Source organism: Lutra lutra, chromosome 17 (assembly GCF_902655055.1).
Source record: "Lutra lutra chromosome 17, mLutLut1.2, whole genome shotgun sequence".
NCBI lineage: Eukaryota > Metazoa > Chordata > Mammalia > Carnivora > Mustelidae > Lutra > Lutra lutra.
In genome coordinates, this window is record NC_062294.1 from 45,008,585 (window position 1) to 45,028,415 (window position 19,831).

The following is a 19,831-nucleotide window of genomic DNA, read 5'->3' on the forward strand; positions in this document are numbered from 1 at the left end:
TGTCCCAAAGTTTAAAACTTTTATGCTTGAAAAGACACCATGAAGAGAATGAAAAGACAAGACACAGATTTGCCTTTTTTCTGAAACTTGATTTTAGAGTTGAAAGTATGTGAAACCCATCTATCTGATATAGGACTATGTCCAGAATATATGAAAGACTCTTACAACTCAAAAAAGAAGACAAAACAATCCAATTTAAAAATGGGCAGAAGAACTGAGTAGCTATCTTTTTAAATGCAAAGGGTGCGGGGCACCTGGGTGGCTCAGGGGGTTAAGCCTCTGCCTTCGGCTCAGGTCATGATCCCAAGGTCCTGGGATTGAGCCCTGAATCCGGCTCTCTGCTCAGTGGGGAGCCTGCTTCCTCCTCTCTCTCTGCCTGCCTCTCTGCCTACTTGTGATCTCTCTCTGTCAAATGAATAAATAAATAATCTTAAAAAAAAAAGATATGCAAAGGGGGCGCCTGGGTGGCTCAGTCGATTAAGTGTCTGGCTTCAGCTCAGGTCCTGAACTCGGGGTCCTAGGATAGAGCCCCGCATCAGGCTCCCTGCTCAGCAGGGAGTCTGCTTCTCCCTCCCCACTCCTCCTCCAGCTCGTGCTCTCTTTCTCTCTCTCAAATAAATAAATAAAACCTTAAAAAAAAATGATGAACATCATCAGTCAGTAGGGAAATGCAAATTAAAACCACAATGAAATATCACTACATACCCACCAGAATGTCTGTAATGAAAATTAGAGACAATTCCAAGTGCTGACAAGGATGTAGAGAAACACACTGCTAATAGAAAATATAAAACTAGAAATCAGAAAACGTACAATTACTTTGGAAAATAATTTTTCAGATTCTTAAAAAGTTAAGTATAAATATACCTTATAGCCCAGAAATTTTACACCTCCTTATCTACCCCAAAATGAAAATATATGCCTACATTGAGACTAGTACATGACTGTTCTTAGCCATGCTATTCACAATAGCCAAAAAGCAGACACAAGCTATATATCTGTCAACCTGTGAACAGGCAAACAAAATGTGCTATGTCCTTACAATGAAATATTATATGGCAATAAAAAGGAACTAGACCGCCTGGGTGGCTCAGTGGATTAATCCTCCTACTCTTGATTTCAGCTCAGGTCATGATCTCAGGGTCGTGGGATTGGCCCCCGCTCTGTGCTGACCATGGAGTCTGCTTGGGGTTCTCTTTCTTCCTCTCCCTTTCCCCTCCCCACCAACACAGGCACGCTCTCTCTCAAAAAAAAAAAGAAAGAAAGAAAGAAAGAAAGAAAGAAAGAAAGAAAGAAAGAAAGAATAAAAGAAATAGATTATAGATTACTGAACCTCAAAAATATTATGCCAAATACAAAAGACTATACATTTTATGATACCATTTATAGAATATGTCCAGAAACAGAAAATCTATGGAGACAGCATATCAGTGGTTTCCCAGAGCCTGGATGGGAGGAGAGATAGACACAAATGGGCATAAGGGAGCTTTTTGGGACAACAGAGTATTCTAAAGTTACATGGAAGTAATGACCATACAATAGTAAATGTTTACGAAAAATAATGCAACTGTACACTTACAATAACAAGATTTTATGGTACATAAATTATATCTCAATGAAGTTGTTAAAAAACTGTAACACTGTATATTTCTAAAATGTCAGTGTCATAAAAGACAAAGCAAGTTTACTAAAATGATCTATAGTAAGGGAGATTAAATAGGCATGACATGTAAATGCACTACTGAAACCAGGACTGGATCATTTTCTGGAGAGTTAAAAAGATATTACTGCATCTACTAACAAAATTATAATATCAGAAGTAGGTATTAGATAAAATTACTGTATCAAAGTTAAATTTACTGAGGTTGGTAACTACTATGGTTATATGAGAATAGAGCTCTTCTTAGAAAAAAAAATTTTAATTATGTTGTTAGCCACTGTATAGTACCTTTTAACAAACATACACATATGAACACACCCACCCATGCACCCACACACATACACCCATATACATACACATAAATATATACACGTATATATTGAGAGGGGGAAGGAGAAGGGACAACATGCATATAAAATACCACACAACCAAATATAAAATATTAATAGGTGATTTTATGATGCCATTTTACTTTTTCTAAAGATTTTTCTTCTTAGTAAATGAAACAAGATGGGATTGGGAGGGAGATAAACCATAAGTGACTCTTTTTTTTTTATTAATCATTTTTTAAATTTATTTTCAGCATAACAGTATTCATTGTTTTTGTACCACACCCAGTGCTCCATGCAATCCGTGCCCTCTCTAATACCCACCACCTGGTTCCCTCAACCTCCCACCCCCCCACCTCTTCAAACCCTTCAGATTGTTTTTCAGAGTCCATAGTCTCTCATTGTTCACCTCCCCTTCCAATTTCCCCCAACTCCATAAGTGACTCTTAATCTCACAAAACAAACTGAGGGTTGTTGGGGGGAGGGGGGTTGGGAGAGGGAGGTGGGGTTATGGACATTGGGGAGGGTATGTGCTATGGTGAGTGCTGTGAAGTGTGTAAACCTGGCGATTCACAGACCTGTACCCCTGGGGATAAAAATATATTATATGTTTATAAAAAATAAAATTTAAAATAAATAAATAAATAAATAAGATTTTTCTTCTTTTTTAAAGATTTTATTTATTTATTTGAGAGAGAGAGGGCACAAGTAGGCAGAGCAGCAGGCAGAGGCAGAGGGAGAAGCAGGCTCCCTGCTGAGCAAAGAGCCCAATGCGGGACCCGATCCTAGGATACTGGGATCACAACCTGAGTTGAAGGCAGACACTTAATGAATGAGCCTCCAGGCACCCCTAAAGATTAATCACTATACCCAATATTAATCAAACTCACAACCCCAAGATCAAGAGTTTCATGCTTTACCAACTGAAATGATCAGGTGCCCCAATGCCATTTTATAATAACATATATGCCATATATATTTTCATATATGTATGTATGTAGAGGATAAAAGGTGTTCTTTGTACTGTTTTTATTTTTGCAAATGTTCTGTAATTTTGAAGTAATTTCCAAATGTCAAGTCAAAAACAGATCGGATGAAGACTACTTCTGAAAACGGCAGCAGATTGAATCGGTCACAAGAATCCCCTGCAGAAAACAATGATGAAACTGGATAAAATACAACAAATAATTACTTCAAGTCACTGGAAAACACCCAAAAGTGACCAGCAACTGGTTGGAGTAAAGAGTTTATATTAAAAAAGCTGCACTAAAAAGGGAGGGGCTGGAATTTTCTTGCTACTAAGCATTCCCAACACACACAACGGCAGCAGAAATAGTGGTGAAATACCACAGCCTTATGGGCTTAAGGTGCCACAGGTCAGGATTCAGAGGTGGAACAGAAGCTGAAAATATGTGTTAAGAATAGAAGGAAATGGGGGGCGCCTGGGTGGCTCAGTGGGTTAAAACCTCTACCTTTGGCTCAGGTCATGATCCCAGGGTCCTGGGATAGAGCCCCACATCAGGCTCTCTGCTCAGCGGGGAGACTGCTTCCTCCTTTCTCTCTGCCTGCCTCTCTGCCTGCTTGTGATCTCTGTCAAATAAAAAAATAAAATAAAATAAATTAAAAAAAAAAGAATAGAAGGAAATGGGATACCTGCCTGGCTCAGTTGGTGGAGCACATGATTCTTAGTCTTCAGGTTGTAAGTTCGCGCCCCATGTTGGGTATGGAGATTAGTTAAAAATAAAATCTTAAAAAAAAAAAAAAAGAATAGAAGGAAATGCACAGTCTCAAATCCTTGTATTAGGAAAGAAGGAAGCCTGACCATAGTCGCCAAACTGTGGAAAGAACCAAGATGCCCTTCAACGGATGAATGGATAAGGAAGATGTGGTCCATATACACTATGGAGTATTATGGCTCCATCAGAAAGGATGAATACCCAACTTTTTTTTTTTTTTTTTAAGATTTTTTATTTATTTATTTGACAGAGAGAGATCACAAGTAGACGGAGAGGCAGGCAGAGAGAGATAGAGAGGGAAGCAGGCTTCTTGCTAAGCAGAGAGCCCGATGTGGGACTCGATCCCAGGACCCTGAGATCATGACCCGAGTTGAAGGCAGCGGCCCAACCCACCGAGCCACCCAGGCGCCCCAATACCCAACTTTTGTAGCAACATGGACGGGACTGGCAGAGATTATGCTGAGTGAAATAAGTCAAGCAGAGAGAGTCAATTATCATATGGTTTCACTTATTTGTGGAGCATAACAAATAGCATGGAGGACAAGGGGAGATGGAGAGGAGAAGGGAGTTGAGGGAATTGGAAGGGGAGGTGAACCATGAGAGACTATGGACTCTGAAAAACAATCTGAGGGTTTTGAAGGGGCGGGGGGTGGGAGGTTGGGGGAACCAGGTGGTGGGTACTAGAGAGGGCACGGATTGCATGGAGCACTGGGTGTGGTGCAAAAACAATGAATACTGTTGCGCTGAAAAGAAATTAAAAAAAAAAAAAAGGAAGCCTGAAAAGTAATCATGGTAAGCATCCATCTCAAAAACTTGGAAAAGAATAGCAAAATAAGTCCAAAGTAAGAATAGAAAGGAAATATTAAATACAAGTTCAGACATAATACAAACAATAGACGGGATCAATAAAGCAAAAAAAAAAAAAAAAAAAAGGCAAAATAAGCAGATGAAACCGTTGTCTCTATATGAAACTCCAAAGAATATACACAGGACAAATTATGGGATTAATTAAACGTCTCAGCAAGGCTGCTGGGTATATGATCAGTATGACGAAATGAATTTTAGTTTTACATTTTAACCAAAAATTATAAAAATTTAGTTTTTAAAAACATAACTCTCAAAACAACAAAAAAATAAGTCTATGTATAACTTTAAAGAAAGATGTACATTTACATTAAAAATTGTAAAACCTAGGGCGCCTGGGTGGGTCTGTGGGTTAAGCCTCTGCCTTCGGCTCAGTCATGATCTCAGGGTCATAGGATTGAGCCCTGCATCAGGCTTTCTGCTCAGCAGGGAGCCTGCTTCCCCCTCTCCCTCTGCCTGCCTCTCTGCCTATTTGTGATTTCTCTCTCTGTGTGTCAAATAAATAAGTAAAAATCTTAAAAAAAAATTTTAAGACATAGCAATAGGTAGTAATAAAGATGTATTAATAAATAAGTAAAAGAAGACACCACACTAAGAGATTGTAAAAGATGCCAACTGTGAAAGATGTCAATTATCTCTAAATTAATGAATATATTAATACATGTATTTTACTGAATATATAAATTCTATGCAACTACAACAAAATCCTGACAGGAGACTTTCCGAAATCTGACAAGCTGATTTTAAAAGCCCACTGGGCTAAAACTACAAACACAAGAGTAAAGACGGGAGGACTTGTCCTACCAGACACAAAGACTTACTATAAAGAGATGGTGACAGAGATAGCACGAGAGCAAGAGCAGGGAGGAGAGGGAGAAGCAGGCAGGAGCCCAACATGGGGCTCAATCCCAGAACCCTGGGATCATGACCTGAGCCAAAGGCAGACACTTAACCAACTGAGCCAACCAGGAGCCCCTAAACAGCTTTTTATAAAGCAGGTAGGCAGTCCACAGATTGGAGGAAGATGGACATAATCCATTCAGCAGACAAAAAAGTCAGTTCCAGGATTTAAATTCTTCTACAAATGAACAAGAAAAAGAAAAGCAGGCAAAAGATTTGAACAGAGAATTCGCAGGAGAGGAAACACCAATGCTAATCAACCTAAGAACATATGAAAAGATGCTCAAACTCAATGCTGATCAAATTAAAACTAGTGTGAGAGGCCATTTCATACCCAAAGGAGAGTCAGAAACATAAGTCTCTGTTATGGCAGCTTTGCAAACTAATGAAACAACTGTTGAGAGCAATTTGGCAATTTGGCAATTTGGCATTACCTAGGCAGGAGGAATGAGTGCACAGTCTTTGACTCAGCTACTCTACTCCTAGGCATCTATCTTAGAGAAATGCCCAAGGACACATGTATTAGAACGTATATAGTTGCAATTTTTTAAAAGATTTTATTTATTTGAGAGAAAGAATGCGCACAGGCAGGGGGAGGGGCAAAAGGAGAGGGAGAAGCAGACTCCAGGCTGAGCAGGGAACCCGAGGTAGGGTTCCATCCCAGGACCCTGGGATCATGACCTGAGTCGAAGGCAGACACTTAACCAACCAAGCCAACCAGGTACCCCGATAGCTGCATTCTTTAATAGCCAATATTGGTAAAAACATAGATGTCCAACAAAATAAAGTGGATAAATGAATTGTGTTATAATTATGCATATAATACAATAAATACTATATAGTAGTGAAAATGAATGAACCAGAACAACATATATCAACATGGGTTCATCTCACAAACTCAGTGTCAGCAGAAAGAGGAAACTATAGGAGGATATACATAATATGATGACATTAATGAAAAGTTTAAAAATATGTCAAAAAGGGGTGCCTGGGTGGCTCAGTGGGTTAAAGCCTCTGCCTTCAGCTCAAGTCATGATCTTGGGGTCCTGGGATCGAGCCCCGCATCGGGCTCTCTGCTCGGCAGGGAGCCTGCTTCCCCTCTCTCTCTCTGCTCTGCCTCTCTGCCTACTTGTGATCTCTCTCTGTGTCAAATAAATAAAATCTTTAAAGAAAAATAAAAAAATAAAAATAAAAATATGTCAAACAACACTGTAGATGGTTGAGGGATTCACACATATGCAAGAAAGCAAAAGACCACGCATGAGATTTATAACCCCTAATTTTGAAAAAACAGCTCCCTTTGGGCAAGGGTGTGGGGAGGTAGGGAAATAGGAACTTCAACTATTTAGGTAATGCCTTATTTCTTAAGCTGGGATGTTGGCTCATGAGCATATTTTTTTATTATTATTCATAGCTTACTGTAATCTTAACTACTAACACTTTTTTTAAATTATGGGAATTGGAAAGGTAGAAATAATCAATTACATTTCACCTACAGGAAACTAGAAAGTATCTAAAGGGTGGCAGACTTAATGTCCACAGGATAGATGTAGTTTTTAAGATGAAGAGAAGAGGGGTGCCTGAGTGGCTCAGTGGGTTTAAGCCTCTGCCTTCAGCTCAGGTCATTATCTCAGGGTCCTGGGATCGAGCCCGCCATCAGGCTCTCTGCTCAGCAGGGGCCTGCTTCCCACCCCCCTACCTGCCTCTCTGCGTACTTGTGATCTCTTTTGTCTGTCAAATAAATAAATAAAATTTTTTAAAAAATCAAGAGAAGAGAAAGAAGCCCATGAATGAGGAAAGACCGAACATGATGAAGAAGGCAAGCCAGGTAAAGAAAGGAGGTTTCCTGGTGGAGGAAAGAGACAAGGAAACCAAGAAAGCCCCTCCCTCAACTGAAAATGATATTCTAGAAGGTCATGCCAGGCAGACTTACCAATGACCTAGGAGGCCTGCGAAGAGCTTCTTCCCTGTACCTGAGAGATGCCTCCTCCTTCCCTATCTTCCAAGCTGTGAACGGTCCCATCTACCCTGCAACACACTCACCTGGACAGAGGCCCAGTGGATGTTGTCTCTCCTCTTTCCAGGGCTCTTCCCCTTGCTCCAGCTGAGAAATGAGTTTTGGTTTGGAAAATGGAACGTCTGCTCATGGGGAAAAAAAACAAAAACAAAACAAACAAACAAAAACCAAGGAGATTCTTGGTCATGGGCTCAAGGGGCCATTTCGCATGTCAGAGCCAAAATGTGTAGGGAAACCCAAAGGGTGATACAAAGGGCCTGTAACTGTGAACTCTCTTCAGAAGAGCTGAGTAAGTAAACGTGCTTCTGCTCAGAAAAACAGCATATTAACACGTGGTGAAGGAAAATCACCTAGGTTTCAAACAAGAAAAGCAAAAAGAGAGCCCCAGCCTTGAGAAAGAGGCATTGGAAATGCGGTGTTAGAGGCAACATGAGTAAATCTCCCTGTTTTCAATTCCACTAAATCCAGATTTCCCCTGAGGGAGGGGGATTACTGTTCCTAAGCCCAATGCTAGGACAAAGCTGCTTCATAGGTAGCCTTTCCTTGTGATGTGCAGAAAATACTCTGTGGGGGCAGATTTTAAGTGGTAAGGGAAGCCATCCTTACCTAGTGAGACAAGGTGGCTGTAGGTCTCCAGCATCACTTCCCGGTGCAGGGTCCTCTGAGCTGGGCTCAGCAACCGCCACTCCTCCTGGCTAAAGTTCACAGCCACATCCCTGAATGCCACGAATGCCTTTAACACAAAACACACTGCTGTTCATCCAGGAGTTCACCTTGCTCAGGATGAAGAATCAAAAGGCTTCCCTGTGGGAGGTAGAGATTTCTAAGCCCTACTTTGGGTTATGAATGAAAGGTATCAGAATATGCCATTCCAAATTATGCCATTTTGGCTTATGCCAAAATCATCATCATCATCATCATCATCATCATCATCATCATCATCATCATCATCCATTTTGGATTATTTTGGGCTGAAGGCATTGAGAAGAAGCAGACACAAGAAAAGCTCTCTGCCCTCCCCCTACCCACCTAAAAGCAGAATATAAATTTGTGAAAGTATCTTCCCACTCTACCGGGAATTGTAGAAGTTCATCTCTGGAAACAACTCTACACCCTTATCAGCCAGGAGATGGCACTGAAGGAATCCACACAACAAACCTTATCTTCCACCACTATTTGCCATCCTCACTCAAAATCCTTTTCCTTTGTCTTCTCACTTCTCTAAAAAATTCTTGTTCTTTTGTTAAGATGTTATAAGAGCCCAAGTTCTTTTTTTTTAAAGAGTTTATTTATTTATTCATTCATTTATTTATTTGTCAGAGAGAGAGAGAGAGCACAAGCAGGCAGTGGCAGAGAGAGAAGCAGGCTCCCAGAAACAGGAGGAGAGAGAGGCAAGGAGCCCGTTGCGGAACTCAATCCCAGGACCCTGGGATCATGACCTGAGCTGAAGGCAGCGGCTTAACCAACTGAGCCACCCAGGCATCACATGAGCCCAAGTTCTAACCACCCCTTTAAGTTACTCATCACTGAGTGCTCCCATGTGTATCTGTGATGTATGTTAATAACCTTCTGTTTGTTTTTCTCTTGTTGATCTGTCTTTTGTTGGTCTAATTTATAGGGTGCCAGCCGATGAACCCAAAATAGGTCGAGGAAAAATTTTCTTTTCCTTCCCCTACATGGCCTTAGGGCCAAGGGTTCAAACACCATTATTCTCCTTTCTCCATCCAGCCAGCTTCATTTATGCACCTACTACTGTCAACATTCTAGGCTAGCTGCTACCGGGGATGAAAGCAAAACACAAGTCCCTTCACATTAGGAGCTTTAAATCTAGGCAGGGAGAAGAGGAAGACATCACACACAGTTAAACAGTAAAAAATAATTATCTTACTGAGCTTGAAGAATATCAGAGACTACTTGGTCTAAGCATTTATGCTCTACTTACCTGAGGCAGCTGAGTCTCTTGGGGGTGAGGACCCACCAATATGTAGATTTCGTAGCAGGACGCATTCCTCCCCCTTGCTCATACTCCCACTGCCTTGATCCCACCTGAAGAGTGCAAGTGCATGGGTTGGAAGACTATGGACTCAAATCACACTGTCCCCAAGTAGAGTGCCCATCAGCAAATTTAGTCAACCTCTCAGCACTTCCCAAGAAAAAACAGTGCTTATCTCACAGAATTGTGCTGAGGATCAGAGAAGTTGATAAATGTAAGGACTCAAAACAAAGGACTGTTGCACACAGTTAAGCACTCAGGGAGGATTTCCCTAGCTGTTCCGTGAAAATTTTCTCTTCTGGTTCTTATTCCCCTCTGCTGCTTTTATGTACCCTCTTAAATCTAGATAACGTGTTACTCATTTTTATTTTCTGACTGCCTATCAGACTCTAAGTTCCATATGCATTGTCACTATTATTGTCCTAGTACCCAAAGCAGAGCCTACAAACACCAAGCAGTCAAATATTTTTAGATGACTGAATGTGCATTTATTATTATTATTCCCCTAACAAAGTTTCAAATGCCCTTCTGCTACCTAGAAGACTTTACTTTGGAGGGTGGGAATATATAATGGTCCTTGGCATGAAGGTTTTGGTGAGGTGTCTTGGCATGGAGGTGTACAGAACCCAAGCCCCAAGGAGTCTAGGGATCTAGTTCTGGGATTTTTCCTAGCTCATTAGTTTTTCTGTCTTTCAAAAGAGAGCATAATCTGGGGCTCCTGGGTGGCTCAATCAGTTGTGTCCATATCTTGGCTCTGGCTTAGGTCATGATCTCAGGGTTGTGAGATCAAGCCCCACATCAGGCTCCGTGCTTGGTGGGGAGTCTACTTGGGATTCTCTCTCTCCCTCTGCCCCTCTCCCTGCTTGCATACACCCTCTCTCCCTCTCTCTAAAATAAATAAATCTTTTGATTTTAAAAGAGGACACAATCTGCAGTCCAGATAGGGTTACTTTGAGCCATACAAAGCATTTTCCTTATATCATTTATATGTTGGATGATTTCATATGAAAACATCAACTCATGAGCTCTGTTGAAAAAAGTCCATAAATCTGACTACTCACGCTGGGCTTTGCGTTGCTGCAGGGCCACAGGTGGCTGAAGGTGACTCATACTAGGGGTCCCCTCGCCCACCCATGTTATTGGCAGATTGCTGCAACTCCTACCTCACCTGTGTCATTCAGCTACCTGCCTGGTCCCTTTGGTGACTTAATTTTGCATCCCTCTCAGAACACCATTCCTCCTTGAGGGATGACACTGTCTCCCAAACTAATTCCATGCTGTGCCCTCTCAGGGGACCCTCCCCTAAATTTCCTGTTCACTATCAGCACAAGTGTTCTGCACTGGCTGCGGAATGGTCTTAAAACAGGACCCCACCTTGCATCCTCCCCCCCGGCCTATAGTAAGAGCAATCCCAGAAGCCAGCCCTTCATCAAAGTAATTAATTATAAATAAAGAAGAGCCAGGATGAGTGAGTGCTATGGTGCTCACCCCTCATGTCTAGCTGTACTTTAGAACTAACTGTGGTGTTTTAAACTATGGACTCCTGGGTCTCTCCACAAATGGAAAAAATCAGACTCTCTGGGGATAGGGCTTTTATACTTTTAAAGGCTCCTAAGTAGAGTCATAGTTTAAAATCACCAGGCCACAGGAATCTCAAGAGGGAGAGGTCAGTGGAGGATAGAGAGATCACAGCAGGTTTTATAAGAAGAAGGTGTGATCTTAGTTGTAAAGGGCAGGCAGGATTTTGAAGGATCAAGAAGAAAGAACAGGGATGGGCCCTTAAGACATATGGGATGGGAGGAAATAAGGAATGAAAAGTGGCTAGCTGGAAAAGAGAGCAGGCAGGTAATGGCAGACTACAGAGGGTCTGAAAGGCCAAAGGAATATAAAATCCTATCCTCTACTGTGCACTGAAGGTAATATTTGAGTAATATACTTGATGAGTACACACGAGTGTACATGGTGAGTAGATGAGTGTACAAGTGGATAGCACGTGTAGCAAAATAGTCATTGTTGAATCTGGGTGGTGGGTATGTGAGTCAATGTTAAAGTCTTTATATTTTTTCTGTAGGTTTGAAACTTTTCATAATTAAATATTGAAGAGAAAAGACTATTCATTCATTCAGATATCTGCCTAGTCCCTGTGGTGATTTGATTTTATAGCCCCTCTTAGAATGAATACACACACTTTGTGTGTGCACGCATAGGTAACTAGAAAATCTCTAACAAAGAAGCAACACTGCAGACCAACCTACATTCTTTCAACAAGTTTAACACAACTGGTATTTGCACAGCCCTGGAAAAATTCATGGTTTCTTTGGCAGAGAACCACACACGTAGTGGGTATGGAAACACTAAATGGATAACTCTCCAGGACCTATTCCAAACCTCTCTCACTGAGGAGCAACTCAGCTAGCAGCTGGGGCACTAAAGCCAACTCAAGGGGAGGCCCGACTGGCATAAAAGTAACCTATCCCTTTGTCAACTGATGAATGGATTGGTGGCCAACTGGAACCAACAAGACACAGTAGACCGCTGCTGGATCCTAGCAGAAGACGTCTACATTTTTAAGATGGAGTAATGCGGAGGGGTGCCTGGGTGGCTCAGGGGGTTAAGCCTCTGCCCTTGGCTCAGGTCATGATGTCAGGGTCCTGGGATCAAGCCCCTCATCGGGCTTTCTGCTCGGCAGGTAGCCTGCTTCCTCCTCTCCCTGCCTACTTGTGATCTCTCTGTCAAATAAATGAATAAAATCTTTAAAGAAAAAAAGATGGAGTAATGCAGAGCCAGTACTTTTCCTGATGCTCATAAACGTGGACACAAATGACCCAACAGAGGCAGCTGAGTTCAGTGCATTGGCCTTAAGTGCAGTCCCTAAACCTATGGCACCAGCATCTCTTAGGAACTTGTTAGAAATACAAATTCTCAGGCCCCATCCCAGAAACACTGAATCAGAATTCTAGCATGTGGGGCCCAGCAACCCGTTTTAACAAGGCTTCTCGGGGATTCTGATTCACAGAAAAGTCTAAGAAATACTCTGTGGCTGGGGCACCTGGGTGGCTCAGTGGGTTAAAGCCTCTGCCTTCAGCTCAGGTCATGATCTGACATGGTGCTGGGATCGAGCTCTGCATCGGGCTCTCTGCTCAGCGGGGAGCCTGCTTCCCTTCCTCTCTCTCTGCCTGCTTGGGGTCTCTGTCTGTCAGATAAATACATTAAAAATCTTTAAAAAAAAGAAAAAGAAAAAGAAAAAGAAATTCTCAGTGACTAAAAGCACACTCTGGAGACAGACTGTGTTCAAATGACAGCCCTCTTTCTCCCACCACTTTGCACCAGTAACTTGACATTTCTGTGTCTCAATTTTCTGAAAATGGGTATTATAATATGACTTACCTTTTAGGATTGTTATGCAACTTAAAGTTGCCAATAATAAACATCCTACGACTGTGAGGGGAATTAGTGTGATGAGGCTGACACTGTGAACAGGGTAGAGTGGAGGAATGAAAGAACCCCAGTCCTTGATAAGCTTATGAAGGGAGAGGAAAAACCCCAAAGTGTGTCCTGGCTCAGAACTTTCTCTCAGGTGGGCTCAGTTATTGTTTAGGACAGCCCAAGGGGGGGTTCCTGTTGTTTGCAGCCAAAAGGTATAACATCCTATCTTGTAGCAATGGCTGCCTTCACACCCCCACCCTCTGCCCCCCAGTGAATCATGCCTCTTTTTTTCTACTCTTTAGGCATTCTCCTCCTATATTAACACTAGGCTTGGCCATGGGACATGCTTTAGCCAACTGGACATTGGCCACCATGATGCAAGCAAAGGTTTGGAAGGCATTTGGGTTTGGGGCTGGCCTTGTTTCTTTCTGTGCAGTCAACTTTGAGGCCACCATGTAAGTAAATGGAGCTTGTCTGCTGATGAGGCCACAGAGAGAACCAAGGACTGAGGTACCTCAGCAGACCAGCCTGTCAACCACGAGCCATATAAGGCCATCCTGCTGAGCAGCCTGCTGATGACAGTAAGAAGTAAGCCCAGGTAAACCGAGAGAAGAACCACTCTGCTCTGCTGAGCCTAACTGCTGACCCACAGAATTATGAATGAATAAGTGATTTTGTTTTAAGCCGAACTGGTAGAAAGAAATGAAATGTCATCACAATTACCAAAAACATGTGGCGTTAGCTGTGGGAACAGGAACAGCAGAGGTTATGTGCACAATTGGGAAAAGTAGTAAACGAATTGTTAGTGGAGGCTGGAAAAGTGGTTAAGGAAACCACTAGGGCAGCCTGAGAAAGGCCATGCCTTTTAGGTACTAGCAACACTGTCACCTGTGCTCACTTGGAAAACAGAAGAAAATACCTAATGATTTCCAGATCCCGCTAATGAGATCTCCGGGAACCCCATTAAAGGCTTCAGCTGGATGCCTCTAGCTACATATGAGAACTTATAGAAAGAGGAGAGTTAAAGAAGCAACCGAGCCTGGGTGGCTCAGTGGGTTAAAGCCTCTGCCTTCAGTTCAGGTCATGATCCCAAGGTCCTGGGATCGAGCCCCGCATTGGGCGCTCTGCTCAGCAGGGAGCCTACTTCCCCCTCTCTCTCTGCCTGCCTCTCTGCCTACTTGTGATCTCTGTCTGTCAAATTGATAAATAAAATCTTAAAAAAAAAAAAAGCAAGTGAGCAGTTTGTAAGCATAATTCAGGGAGAATACAGACATGGAAAAAAAACAAGAACCAAAGCACCTTAAGCAACTAGCTTGTTACTGTCATGTATGGAGCAGTCATCCTGCCCCAGCCAAACCACCAGTGGACTGCAGTGACATGAGCTAAGCCCCGGTGAAGCCTGCCAAACACTCTTCTGTGCCCAGCTCAAAACGCTGACCCATCAAATTGTGTGCTAATGAATTATTTTAAGTCAGTAAGCTTTGGGGGGGGGGTTGTTATGCAGCAAGGGCTAACTGATACACTGGTAAAGAAATGTCATGGTAGATGAAAAATACTTTATAACCAATATCATCCTTGACTTGCTGTGATGCTCGTGCTGTCAGAAACTTCTTAGATGTAGGGGTGCCTGGGTGGCTCAGTTGGTTAAGCCTCTGCCTTCAGCTCAGGTCACGATCCCAGGGTCCTAGGACTGAGTCCCGAATCAAGATCTCTGCTCAGTTGGGAGCCTCCTTCTTCCTCTGTCTGCTCTGCCTTCTGCTCCCCCTGCTTGTGCTCACATGCTCTCTCTCTGACAAATAAATAAAAATCTTAAAAAAAAAAAGAAAGAAACTCCTTAGATTTGGCAAGTATTAGATTCAGTCCTTCCATCTTTCTCTTACTCCTGGGCCTGAAATCATTACATGGAAAAGAGGATAGATTCCTCTGAACAACTCAAACAGTTATTTGTCTTCCTTTCTCCAGCCAAGCTCCTAAAAAATGACTTAATCTAAGTTAAAGATGTAATAAGCACATTTTCAGAATTAATAACCAGAACATGATGTCAGAAACAGCACAACACATTTGAGACGAGGAGTGTCCTGGGGCGCCTGGGTGGCACAGTTGGTTAAACATCCAACTCTTGATTTCAGCTCAGGCCATGATCTCAGGGTCATGAGATTGAGCCCCTAGTCCAGTTCCACACTCAGTGGGGAGTCTGCTTGAAGATTCTCTCCCTCTTCCCCTCCCCCTGCTCTCTTTCTCTCTCTCTTAAATAAATAAATGTGAAATGAGGAGTGTTCTGAATACCTAAGACACTGTTGTGAGCCACTGAAGGAGGGCTTCTGAACAGAAAAGTAACGTCCCTGTAATGTTTGGGGAAAATGAGAAAGACAAAAACATGCAGTGGGAGCAAAGGACCATATCAACACATAGAAACCAACCAGGACACTCTTTTCACAGGAGAAAAGAAAAAGATCTGTGGGGGCAGGTCTACCCTGGGAATGCATAACTGCACAGCACAGCAATAAAAACGAAACGAAAACCCTGCAAAACATAAAGTAGACATCATGATGGAAGAAGGGGGCCTCAAAAATAGAAGAAATAATCAAAAGGATCAAATGTTTTAGAACAGGCAGAGTTCCAAAGCTCCAACTGGGTGAGTCCCCACTGCTTTGCAATGGTCATTTCAACTCACCTTATCATATTTTTGCTGTGAGAATAAATACAAATCTATAAAAGAATTTCACATTCAAAATTGATCATAGAAGCAAAATTTACAATAATTAAAATATTGGGAATAAGTTAAATGCCCCCCCTCAAATTGGAAGGGACCCTCTTGTACCACTGGTGGGAATGCAAGCTGGTGCAACCACCATGGAAGATAGTATGAAGGTTCCTCGAAAGTTAAAAATAGGGGCACCTGGGTGGCTCAGTCAGCTAAGAGTCTGCCTTCAGCTCAGGTCATGATCCTGGAGTCCCGGGATCAAGCCCCACATTGGTCTCCCCACTCAATGGGGAGCCTGCTTCTCCCACTGCCTCTCCCCCTACTTGTGTTCTCTCTCTCTCATATTAAAAAAAAAGAAGAAGAAAAAGTTTAAAAAAATAGAATTACCCTATGATCCAGTAATCACACTACTGGGTATTTAGCCAAAAGTACAAAAAAAACAATTCAAAGAGATACATACACCCCTGTGTTTATAGTAACATTATTTATAATAGCCAAATTATGGAAGCAGCCCAAGTGTCCATCAATAGATGAATGGATAAAGAAGATGTGACCTATATATATAAAATGAAATATCACTGAGCCATAAAAAAGAATGAAAAGTTGCCATTTGCAACATGGATGGAGCTAGAGGGTATAATGCTAAGCAAAATAGTCAGAGAGAGACAAATACCATACGATTTCACTCATATGTGGAATTTAGAAACAAAATAAACAAGCAAAGGAAAAAAGAGAGAGAGAAACAAAGAAATAGAATCTTAACTGTTGAGAACAAACCAATGGATACTAGAGAGGAGGTAGTGGGAGGAGTGAGGGGAGGTAGAGGGGAAGCTGTGGGAGGAGTGAAATAGGTGATAGAAATTAAGGAGGGCATTTGTGATGAGCACTGGGTGATGTATGGAAGTGCTGAATCTCTATATTATACACCTGAAATTAATATAACACTGTAGGTTAACTATAATGCAATTAAAAAATAATAATAAAAATGATCCCCCAAATTGGAAAATAATGGATGGGTTCATCCATTCAATGCACTATATTATAGAAATCACTTCCAGTGGGTTAAGTACTGGCTATTCCTCCACCTATAAAATATGGGTCTGGGTAGAGAGCTGATACCAGTTTTATTTTTTTTTTATTTTAAAAAATATTTTATTTATTTATTTATTTGAGAGAGATAGAGATAGCGACAGAGATTGTGAGAGAGAACATGAGCAGAGGGGAGAGGGAGAAGCAGGCTCCCCACTGAGGAGGGATCCTGACTTGGGACTCGATCCCAGCACCCCAGGATCATGACCTGAGCTGAAAGCAGACATTTAACAGACTGAGCCACCCAGGTGCCCCTGGCACTAGCTTTAATATACTGATTTTATCATTAAGGTCTGTCAAAATGTGTGTGTGTGTGTGTGTGTGTGTGTGTGTGTGTGTGTGTAAAATGAAACAAAACCCCAATGGTAACAGAATCCCAAAATAAAATGGAAGGCCCACAAGTGTGCAGACTGCACCTTTACACATTACTGACTGTCGTCCATCAAGTATTCTGCACACGGTAGACAGTCAGCAAATTTGTTCAATGGAATCAGTGAAAAAATGCTAAGGATTAGTGACATCATGTGCCTGCCAGCCCATCTCATTTGTTACAAATTCCAATTTATTCTCTCAGGCAAAGGTCCTTGCCAGTGACCTAATACCCTACTGTGTATCTGTTTAAATTGCTTTGTATAATTCAGATGTCATGCATATCAGAGTACTTAGATAGTCTACCCAAATCCTCTGAAATATGTAGTTAATTAATATGCCCTAAATAACATATCAGTACAAACAACAGAAACTTCTTTGCTACTTAATTCCTTCAAATTAATTTATTTAAGGCTGTGGTTCCTCTGTGCACTCAACATTTTGGATGTGTCAGGTACTCCTCTAGGCACAAGAAGTTTCATCTTAAGCAACTTATCCATTCAAATGCTTGTACCCTTTGATCAATTCTCCCAATTTTTTTTTAAGTATTAGGGGAAGGAAAAAAAAATCAACTCACACAAATGCCTGGCTTTTCCCAGGAAATCAGAATGCTTTCCTATTAACATTATGAGTAGTGAAGAAAATACACACAAAATATTCAATGTTACCTTAGGAAATGCCCTGAATTAGATTTATTATGCATTCTTGGCACTAACACTTTCAAATGAATGAAATACAAATGAGAAACACAGAACTCTCCAAGTTGTTTTGATAACATCCAGGCAACTGTAAATCTCTACCACAAAGGACCAGGATTAAGAATAAATCAAGGTCACAGAAAAAAAAAAGAATAAATTGAGGTCTCATTTTCTGTTTAAACTTTCTTTTTTTCATAAGGATAGTCAAGGAAGATCTGAAATAGCCAAGTTAATGCATATCAAAACTGATAGTAAGCCAGCCTGGCAACTTTGCTGGTGCTCAATAAATATTAATCACATTCAGTTAAGTCCAGGTCATCATAGCCACCATTCACAGGGGTAGAAAGTTTCCCCTCAATTAAGAAATATTCCCCTATATATCCATGTCATTGATTTTCTTATGTCAAATTCTTTCCCCAAATCCTTCAAAACCTAGCTTATTCAAAGACCAAATCTATATTCCTCAGTCTGGTACTCAACCTAGCCACCCAGACTAAGAGGTGGAAAATGAAAATCCTTCAGGGGCAAGGTAGGTAATATAAATGAGGGAGGCAGGCCAAATGTTAGCTGGTCAGTGGTTTCAACCTTAGTTTGGAAGATACTGTGGAAAGTGCAGCTAGTAAACTCTGCAGGACCTGTCCAAATGAAGACACTGTTCAGTGTGAATTCCCTGACACCACAGTGCAATTTATTTTCAGAGAGGCAGGCAATCCAGAATTTTTGGTGAAATCTCCCATTGCCAGATGTGGAAAATGCTCTCAATAAAAAATTCAGGTTAGGGGGGCGCCTGGGTGGCTCAGTGGGTTAAGCCGCTGCCTTCGGCTCAGGTCATGATCCCAGGTCCTGGGTTCGAGCCCCACATCGGGCTTTCTGCTCAGTGGGGAGCCTGCTTCCTCCTCTCTCTCTGCCTGCCTCTCTGCTTACTTGTGATTTCTCTCTGTCAAATAAATAAATAAAATCTTTAAAAAAAAAAAATTCAGGTTAGGGGCGCCTGGGTGGCTCAGTGGGTTAAGCCACTGCCTTCGGCTCAGGTCATGATCTCAGGGTCCTGGGATCGAGTCCCGCATCGGGCTCTCTGCTCGGCAGGAAGCCTGCTTCCCTCTCTCTCTCTCTCTCTCTCTCTGCCTGCTTCTCTGTCTACTTGTGATCTCTCTCTGTCAAATAAATAAATAAAATCTTAAAAAAAAAATTCAGGTCAGACCATCAAGCTCTCCTCTGTTCCATGTGTCTGTATCTTCACCAGCACATAGTTAAAAATCAACCTTAAATAACACCATTAGTTACTACAATCTTCCCACACTGTAGCAAGGGCAGTGTGCCCAGCCTCAGACTAACCATACTTCTGTCTCTCCTCTCTGCTCTGCCAACTCTCCAACTTACCAAACCCTCAGGGGCTGTTCAGACAGCCCTACTTCTTCCAGAAGCCCTCCCTAACCACTTCAGGTCATAAGCATCTCTGCTCGCCCTGTCTTGCATCACTACCACTGGACAGTCAAGCTTGGATGTTCCTGTATTTTTATTTAAACTGTTCCGTGTGTTGTTTACAACTGACCACTTCGCGGATGACTGAGATATGGATGGAGCAGAAAGGAACGCTGATGGGGGGACTCCCATGTAAGGTGAGCCACCCCTCCTCCAGGAACAGGTGTGAACTTTGCCCAATATCAACAAGACAGCCTGCAGTGCAAGAAAAATGAACAGATTCATCCTGTTGGCAGTCAACATGGAATTTGATGAAAATTCTCACCTCTTTTTTGGCTTTCAGGAGCCCCGTGGCCATTTTCCTGGTCTCCTGAATGCTCTCCCTGGAGAAGGGCAAAGTCTCAGAAGATAGATCTGGGGATATGAAGAGAAACGAGAGCGTTCCTAGATGGAAAAGCCCCTCTCCAGGAGTCAAGGCGGGTATGTGCCGGAGTCCCACACCTAGGGGTTCAGTGTCACAGAAATCACCAGCACAATCCAATTCCCATCCAGAGCCCTGGGAAAGGGGTTCAGAGTGACAGAGCACCCTCAAGTTCAGCCCCAAGCTCTGGCCAGGGAATGAAG

At 42.2% G+C, this 19,831-nt stretch overlaps 1 protein-coding gene across 2 annotated transcripts in view; it reads right to left on the reverse strand.

Annotated features, from left to right (window-relative positions):
• ZNF875 (zinc finger protein 875) overlaps positions 1-19,831 on the reverse strand; it is a 32,683-nt gene that overhangs the window by 12,552 nt on the left and 300 nt on the right. For both annotated transcript variants that reach the window (XM_047709445.1, XM_047709444.1), the window contains exons 2-4: positions 19,533-19,621; positions 8,113-8,239; positions 7,533-7,628 (exon numbers count right to left, since the gene is read on the reverse strand). In XM_047709445.1, coding sequence (XP_047565401.1) covers positions 7,533-7,628; positions 8,113-8,239; positions 19,533-19,565 — 256 coding nt within the window. In that variant the 5' untranslated portion in view covers positions 19,566-19,621. The remainder of the gene's footprint in view (positions 1-7,532; positions 7,629-8,112; positions 8,240-19,532; positions 19,622-19,831) is intronic.